This window comes from Rattus rattus, chromosome X (genome assembly GCF_011064425.1).
Source record: "Rattus rattus isolate New Zealand chromosome X, Rrattus_CSIRO_v1, whole genome shotgun sequence".
Taxonomy (NCBI): domain Eukaryota; kingdom Metazoa; phylum Chordata; class Mammalia; order Rodentia; family Muridae; genus Rattus; species Rattus rattus.
Genome location: NC_046172.1, coordinates 129,681,415 through 129,690,612, shown reverse-complemented (window position 1 = coordinate 129,690,612; position 9,198 = coordinate 129,681,415). Strand labels below are relative to the sequence as shown.

Sequence of the window (9,198 nt, the reverse complement as noted above, 5' to 3'; positions counted from 1 at the left end):
TCTAAAGCTTAAAAACTAATGTTTCTCCGCACTTAAAAATCTAACATTTCTTATGAATAACATATCAAAATGAAAAAAAAATTATACCCATGCCTCATCAGTTATCTTAACTGAGATTAAGCAGAGATGCAAAAGAATTTAAATTTAATGACAAGCAGCTGAAATTGTCAGATTCAGACACTTACACCCAACCAATGGGGTGAAGCTAGGGATCCCTGTGATTGAATTAGAGAAAAGCTGGAAGAAGCTGAGGAGGAGGGTGACACCATAGGAAGTTGAAACCAGCAGTCTCAACTAACCTGGACTCCCAAGATCTCTCAGACACTGAAGCCACCAGCCAGTCAGCATTCAAGAGCTGGACTAAGACCCCTGGCACATATCCAGCAGAAGACAGTCTCAGTGAGAGAAGTTTCACCTAATCCTGCAGAGACTTGAGGCCCCCCAGGAGTGGGGAGGCCTGGTGGAGTGAGGGTGGTGGGTGGGGGCATCCTCTTGGAGATGGGAAAGGAAGCATGGGATGAGGAAGAGTCAGAGGGCAGATCTGGGTATGGGATAATGACTTGACTGTAAAAACGATATAATAATAATAGTAATAATAATAATTATAATAATAATAAATAAGACCAGAAAAATAACTTTGGTGAGGGTTTCTTGAGTTCTGAAAAAAATACATTAATGTGTCTAAGCAATGAAGAAGTTAATTAATTCAAAGGTTATTTTCTTATTCTGAGAAAATAAAATTTTATCACCCTATGTATCCTAAGATTCAGTGGGTTTTTTCATCATATATAACATGATTGCAATGGAAATTATAAACCACATACCCTTGAAAATAAAAGGAAATATCTATTTAAATGCCAAGCTATATACTTTAATAACGATAACGTTATTTTAATAAAATTAAAAGTGTTATCGACTTGATATTTATATATTACACAGAAATATTTTTTCTTTTCTCTTAAATTTTAGAGCATTAAAAATGCATTTGTGAACTGACATTTTTAAATGCTGTACAAATGGAAATCAAAATTAGAACTAATCAGTGAATATTCAACTTAATAAAAATACAAATAACTTTGTCTAGGAAAATCCAATAAAGCATCTTTTTTTTTATATCAGGTCTTACTACGTAGCCTGAGCTCCCGGAGAATTCACTATGTAGATCAGGATGGCACTGAACTTATAGCTGCTTCTCTGTCTTTACACACTGAATCCTAAAAATACTGGCTTGTGCTTCTTAGTTTGTATCCTAACATTCATTCAGTGTTTTGTCTTCACATAGCACTATGATGCCCCTTTCAACAGAATATATGCTTTCTTTCAACAGAATATACGCTTTATGCTGTTTGCCATCTATACATCTGACATAGGATGAATATCTAGGATATACAAAGGACTCAGAAAACTAAATACAGAAAATCAAGTAGCCCATTGAATAAATGAAACAATAAAATGGCTATTTTCCCAACGTTTTCAATAAATTTTGTATATAAAACAAATATTGAATTCCTTTTTTCTTTAGCTACAATAGATGCTATAATTAGAAATCTTAATGATAGTGTTAAATTTTTATAGAATATAAATTCTTCTGAGTGTACAATTGTTCACACATATTAACTTCTCTATTAACATTTAATGAGTGTTCGCTATTTTCTTAACTAAGGATGAAATGTTTATAACCTTTTTATGGGAACTGCACACTATGAAAAAGCATGTGTTTTACATCCTCTACTATGAACACATTTCTGTATTCATTCTTAAATATTGAAACATTTTCATATTTCTTTTCTCATCCTCTATTATCATCCTTACCAAACCCATTAATATGTATTTATTCCATTTTCACATATGTTTAGGTATGTAGTTCAAGCTCAGACTTGTCTCTCAGTATTCAGATATTTCTGCTTCTCTCATAGCTTTACTTGAATAATTATCAAAATAAAAATACTTCTAATACAGCTTTTTTCCCATCAAGTTCAGAATCACATTTCTAAATTAAATACACTCTCATCAATCTTACCTTCTGAGTTAACTGAACACTTAAACAATTCTCAATTTTAGTAGGTGATGCGAGTGAGAAGTTTCATATGCTTCATAAAAAAATAGATGCTTTTGACACGGTCCCTTAATATAGCATCCTTAAACTAATATTTAATTCTTGAAAATGCTACTCAACATTCTGCTTTCCAATCTATTCACATAACTCTGTCTCATGTTTCAGCATACTGAAAGTAACAACATCCCAATTCTGTTTTCTATAACATTGTGTGCATTTGTGTGTGACTGTGCATGTGTTGTGTGTATCATACAAATGTTTATATCTAAATTAAAGCCACAGTAATCTTTTTATAAAACATATACCTTATCAGATTTTCCCTTGCTTTAAAGCTGTTATTGTTTCTTTTTCATTTTTCAGTGTTAGTATAGATCTTCCCTCTCACTTTGCATTCATGCTAAAGAGGTCTTATAGTTATTGACTGTACTAAGCTCATCCCTCAATCAGACATTTGCACAAGCAATTCCTTAAAAGAAATAGTCCTTGAACTTCATCACTTTGCAATCTAAATGATTTTCATCCTTTCTTTCTAATTTTAAATACTAATTTCCCAGGATATGCTTTCCAATCCTGTTGGGTCAATTTGCTTGTACATTTCTACATATTAGAGTAGGGCTATGCCTGACTCTGTTGCCTGCCTTTGGATCCTTTTACCTTTGAATGTATTATCTGGCCTCGGTGGGAGAGGATGCATTTAATTCTGTTGTGACTTGATGTAGCAGGGTGGGTTGTTACGCATGGGGGCCTTCCTTTCTCTGAAAAAAGAGGACAAGGGGTCTGAGGGTGGGACTTGGAGGAGGGGAGGGAGGGAGCTGTGATCAGCCTATAACATGAATAAATTAATGAATAAATAAATAAATGTGTAAAACATTTAACCACCTTAGAAAAATGTGTTTATGTTGGATTTTTATCTTTTTTTCCCCAATAAATACTAATCATCTCCGTGAAGGCAAGATCTGCCCAATTTTTACTTACATTGTTAAATTCAGTCCCCTGTCTATTATATGGTCAAATTACATCACAAAACATTAACTTTGTTCTGAAATTTGCATTCTGTATTATGTACCACAGAAAACATTAAATTGGGAAAATTTTTTATGATTTTCAATTTTTAGATCATATCCTTATCCTAGAAATGCAAAAATCTGACCTTGAGAGTCCTATATGATTTGAGTACAAAATATAATTTTCCATTAAGTAACGGCTTTTGACTTTCTAAAGAATTAAGCTTGTGAGTTTTCTCAAGTTTATGCTTACAACTATTCTGCCATTGACAGCAATCTTATAATAAAAATATATTCACTGCTTTCCTTCTAGAGAATTTAATATTAATTTAATAAGTGAGATGAATATTTAACAATTATTTAATTATTAAAGTGATACATAACAACAGTAAGTACTTAACAAGTTCATGAAATTAAAGTTCCTTATACATAAAGGAATCTTTTCCCACAAGCCACTTCTCTAGCTTTTTCATTTATTATTTGCTGCTTTCATAACATTGCCAAAGTTCCAGTAACTATCAATTATGTCAAATTATAAAAAAGCGTCTTAAGCTATTACAGCTCATACAATAGACTAAAGAAGACAATGCAAAATGATTTCTTATATGTTATATGTCTTCAATTAATCAATTAAATTTTATAAATATCTTTCCTATATCCATACTTCCTCCTTCAGTATACCCATTGTTCAATTACAAGCAGATATTTTAGTATAAAGAATAGGGATTGGGGTTGGGGATTTAGCTCAGTGGTAGAGCGCTTGCCTAGCAAGCGCAAGGCCCTGGGTTCAGTCCCCAGCTCTGAAAAAAAAAAAAAAGAAAAGAAAAAAAAAAGAATAGGGATCATTATTAACAATATTATATAGTTCAGTTACATTTTATAACTATAAATTAGTCTGTGAAACTAGTCTGAATAAATTTTCTTTCTTAGGGCTTATCAAAATTTATGGCAATTCCTAACTTACTTGCCCTGTAAGTAACCAGTATATTCTGAGATCTTAACATTCTAATAGAAGTGAAACTACAAGCAAACAGCAAATTCATTCATTATTTATTATTTATTTACTTACTTACTTACTTATTATTCTTTAGTCTTTTTTTTACATTCCAGTCATTATCCCCATCCAGATCCATCCTCTGACTGTTGCTCATCCCATTCCTCTTCCCCAGTGTCCAAGAGGATGTCCTCAAGTCCCTACCCCCAAGCCCACCAGACCTCCCGACTCCCTTGGGGCCTCAAGTCTCCCGGGTTAGATGTGCCTTCTCTCACTAAGGTCAGATAATTGAATCAATTTTAAATGTTCTCAAAACCAAAACTATACTTTGTAAATGTATTATCTTTGGGGTTTTTGGCCTTTCTTTTACTGTGTACTAAAAATTTAACTCAGGGTTTCTTACATGGTAGGCAAGTGCTGTATTTCTATGCTACATTCCTAGCCCATGAAATTTTATCTTTGTTTAGTAGGAGTCAGTTACTCTATTCTTAATTTAAGAATTTTATATTAACACCCTACAGGTAAATATGTAAAAACAACTAGTACTTGAAATAATTAATTTTGTCTCTTTGGTCATCAATTTCCCCTGTTAAGTTCCCATAATTTTTACTTTCTTAACCAAGGAAAACTTTTTAAACACTAGCTAGTTACAACAACAACAACAACAACTATGTATTTATTTTTATTATTATTTTATCATCATCATCATCATCATTATTATTAATGTGTTCTTGTCTTTATCAGTTTATTCCCTCTCAAAAAATTGTATTATTATTATTGAAATATTAAAATGGAACTTGCATGTTACCTATATAAGTTTCTTCTTTTGTTTCAATATATATCATTGTTATGGCTTAGCTATTGAATACTCTTTTCATATCCTAAAACAGTATAGTCTTGTTCCTAGACCTCCCCACCCTCTCTGTGCTTCCTGGCTACCATAAGATTAACTATACAGTTTCTATGTTTACATGCTATCACAGACAGAGAAACAATAGAACCAGATGTCAGTGGACTAAAACTTTTAAAAAGTATGAGCCAAAATAAACATTTTCTCATCTGGCTTGGTCATGTTGACTATGACTCACAGTGACAAAGTTGATTAATATGAACAGTGACAAAAATAAGTATTATATGACAAGGTAATATAACACATACTGAGGCCCAGGGCAGGTTTGTCAGGTTCAGATGTATGCTGAAACCCAGTTATCACTAAAAGCCTGTTGTCCTCATTCTAAATGAGCATGCCAAGTAGTTCCCTTCATTGTGTTATACTACCTTGGCTATACCTGTGAAAATACCGTCTTGTGAAAGTTAACTTACTCTTTTTACATAGTAAGCTATTCTAATAGAAACATGAATGGATGAGCTGTAAACCCCATCCTTTTACATGTAATATACTCAATACATATAAGCAGTCCCATTCACTTTTTATAAAAGCTGACACACAGAACTTGGGATTAGAATATTGGTTATAAAAATGGGAAGACTCAGAGACAGAGATATGGTCACAGGCTTTTCAATGGATACTGAAATTTAAAAAAAAATTATGGTATGCTAGTGCACAGTAAGGTGACCATTAATCAAAACTACACCATGTTTTGAACAAGCTACAATGAAAATATATTTTGACCACAGGTAATTTTTGCAGTGATAAATATATTTGTAATAATTTAAACATTACTCAATATAAAAGTTTGTTGAACACTTACACCATACTCTACAAGTATGTATATTTGTTTCCTATATAAGTTTTAATTTTTAAAATGCCAAAATATTAATAGGAAAAGAATTAAAACACAAAATCTTTAGCAAAGCCAGTTTAAAATTTTACTGACAGACTAGGTAAAGGACATCCCAATTCATATCATAAGATAGGTCTATTCATATTGAATATTTTATTATTGTTTAGATACCAACCACATTTAAATTGTTTCAATATTTAATGTCTTACCTGGTGGGAATGTTCTGCAGTAGCAGATTGGGAGTAGCACAGCAACATGGTAACACAACACGGTGAGATGCTGAATGAGGACCGAGGGTATTGACATCCATGGGAGATGTGCCACAAAATTCCTCTTCTGTTTTCTGTCATAAAATGGCACGGCTGCTAGACTTTGGCTTCTAATTTCCTAGTCAGGACTCTCAATGAAATGAGTTCCTGTATCTGAGGCAAGTACACTCAGCTCCTGAGAGTGAAAATTTCAAGCCACAGTGAAAAGTCAAAGAAAAGACTTTAGAAGATTTCTGGGAAGCACGAGCCTTCAGAACAAAAGTTGACTGACAGCCCCTCCTACTTACATCTGCGCATGCGTGTTTGCTCTTTAACGGACTCTGTGGGCATGACCAGAATTGGATAACCATAATAACCGGAAATGGATAACCATAATATCCGCTTTTCTTCAGCGACCGTTATTTTCTGCTGTTCTTCAAGGGCAGCGAAGCTTCTTGGAAGCTTTGGCTTGAGCGTACAGTGAGGAACCTCCGTTTGTCAAGGTATCTTCCGGGAAACTTACCCCACTGACTCCCCAAGAGACTCTATTTTACCCAGTCCTATCCCTACGATTTAATTCGAGTGTTTCCAACCGCTGCTGTTGTGCCCCTAGGCTTCTGTTTGGCGACCAGGGATGAAAAGTGGATAGAAGAGGCAGCCTTCAGCAAAGGAGAAACAGTACTGGTCAGGAGAAAAGTTAATATTGTGAGCTGGAAATGAGACTACAAGGTCTAAATCTTCCCTTCCCTTTTGAGTTCCTAAGGTAGTACCCTTAAGGGTACCACGCAAGGCAGCTTTTCATGGCTTAATAGTAGAATCTACCAACAGAGACTGTACAAATTATCTCGTCCTCTGTTTTCCAGGGTGACCTCTTCCTCAACCTGTTTGCAGTATTACCTGTGGTCCCCACTACAGTCATCATGCCTCGTGGCCAGAAGAGCAAGCTCCGTGCCCGTGAGAAGCGCCGCCAGGCCCGTGATAAAAATGCACTGGAGGGACAAGCCTCTCCAAGTCCTTTCTTTGACTGTCCACATCAGACTATTCCTGTTGCTGGTATGCCTACACCTCCCAACATGCCAATGGGAGCTGATTCTACCTATTCAGACACATATGCAAATACACATGCCCAAAACCTAGATGAGAAAAGTTCGGATGACTCCGACGACGTTGAGGACTGGTGTAAAGATCCTATAAACCACAAAGTTGTCTTACTGGTACAATTCCTGATAGAGAAGTATCGAAAGAAAGAAGTTATCACAAAGGCAGATATGCTGAAGTCTGTTATCAAAACATCTAAGAATCACTTCAATGAGATCCTGAAGAGAGCTTCAGAGCACATGGAACTGGCCTTTGGTGTTGATCTGAAGGAAGTAGATCCAAACAGGCACTGTTATGCCCTTTTTAACAAACTTGAATATACCTTTGATGGAGTGATGGGTGAAGAAAAATTGCCCAATAGTGGCCTCCTAATGATTGTGCTGGGTGTGATATTCATGAAAGATAACTGTGCCTCTGAAACAGAGATTTGGAATGTGCTGAGTATGATGGGTGTATATGCTAATAAAAAACACTTCATCTATGGAGATCCTAAGAAGGTCATCACTGAAGAAATGGTACAGCTAAAATACTTGGAGTACCGACAAGTGCCCAACAGCAATCCTCCATCTTTTGAATTCTTGTGGGGTCCAAAAGCCCGTGCTGAGATCAGCAAGATGAAAATCTTGGAGTTTTGGGCCAAGATCCATGATACTACACCAGATTCCTTCGCAACCTTGTATGAAGCAGCTCTCAAAGATGATGAAGAAAGAGCCCAAGCCAGGGCTGCAGCCAGGGCTCGCACTGCTACAACAGCCAGTTCATATTCAAGAGCCATGATGCACAGCTCCCCCCCATACTAAGTAATGTTTAAGACTATTTCATCAATATTTGTAAAGGTCAGTAAGCTACCTAATAGTGGAAGGTTAATATATTATGAAGGGAGCAAGTGCTTATAATATTTCTATTTCTCGTTTATATTAGTAAAGTCCAGTTTTACTTTTACCCTCTTGTAATTCTAGGTTACACACCAAAGGTTGAAGTCTGAGGAAGATTTTCTTTGTGGAAATTAAGGACAATGGACAATTTAAATAGTAGATGGACACTCTAGAAGGAGCACATTGAATATCACTGTTGCATTCTTATGCCATATTTAAGTTTCATTTCACTTTTTTGTGTTATATTTCAGATGTTTCTTGTAAAAGGTTTCAGTAATTTAAAATGTAAAATAAGTAACACTTATACATTTATAGTTTGATGTTTTGGGAGGAAGAGTCACTTTTCTTTAGGGGTGTGACTGCTGGTATGTTCTCCATGTCCCAGTGGACTAATGTACACCTGGACCCATATGGGTAGCACTAACTGGACTTAACTATTTTGTTATTTTTAGACATGTATAGGAAGAAAGGGAGAGCTCCGTGTCATTTTGAATTTACCAGTTTGTTCAATATTAGCGTTTTGCTGGCTCAGTGAGTAAAATCTGGGTCAAAATATAGTTGGTGATAAATAACACTGAGATAGCATAATGAGAGGATACTTAGTTCTTAGTTTTCTTTATTTCACTTCATTGTATACAAACAAAATGTATGTACTTTGTTTTACTGTGGAATTTAGGTGATAATAAAGTTTTTAAGCTGTAATTCATGTTCACCAGTTTATTCATTATCCAATATTAATTAGCACTCAGGTTTTGAAAGTTATTCTGTTAGAAGTGGGGACTTAATACCTCCCAGGAGAGTGAAAAGCAGTTTTCTTCAATAGAGTAACATGGGGTATAGTAACCACTCCAGAACAGTCAGACGGATGGTCCTCATGTTCAAAAGTAGTTAAACAACATATAATTCACTCCACAAGTTTTGTTTTTGTTTTGTTTTTAGTGTGTGTGTGTGTGTGTGTGTGTGTGTGTGTGTGTGTGTGTGTGTGTGTGTGTGTGTACATGCCTTTGTTGGTTACAGTTTGGCAGGGATTTTTCTTTCTGATGTGGTTTTATTTTGCTTTCTGGGTTTTTGTGGGGGGTTGCTATTACATTGTGTGTTTGTTCTTAAAATTGGATAAGGAGGGAAAGAGGAACTGGAATGACTTAGGGGAGGAAAAGAATGTGATCAAAACATTTAAA

At 35.2% G+C, this 9,198-nt stretch overlaps 1 protein-coding gene across 1 annotated transcript; it reads left to right on the top strand.

The window, feature by feature from the left end:
* Nucleotides 1–6,465: 6,465 nt before the first annotated feature.
* LOC116889302 (melanoma-associated antigen B18-like) lies at nt 6,466–8,722 on the top strand. Its single transcript, XM_032890426.1, has 2 exons — nt 6,466–6,550; nt 6,911–8,722. The coding sequence occupies exon 2, from the start codon at nt 6,968–6,970 to the stop codon at nt 7,943–7,945; it is 978 nt and encodes a 325-aa protein (XP_032746317.1). The 5' UTR covers nt 6,466–6,550; nt 6,911–6,967; the 3' UTR covers nt 7,946–8,722.
* Nucleotides 8,723–9,198: the final 476 nt, after the last annotated feature.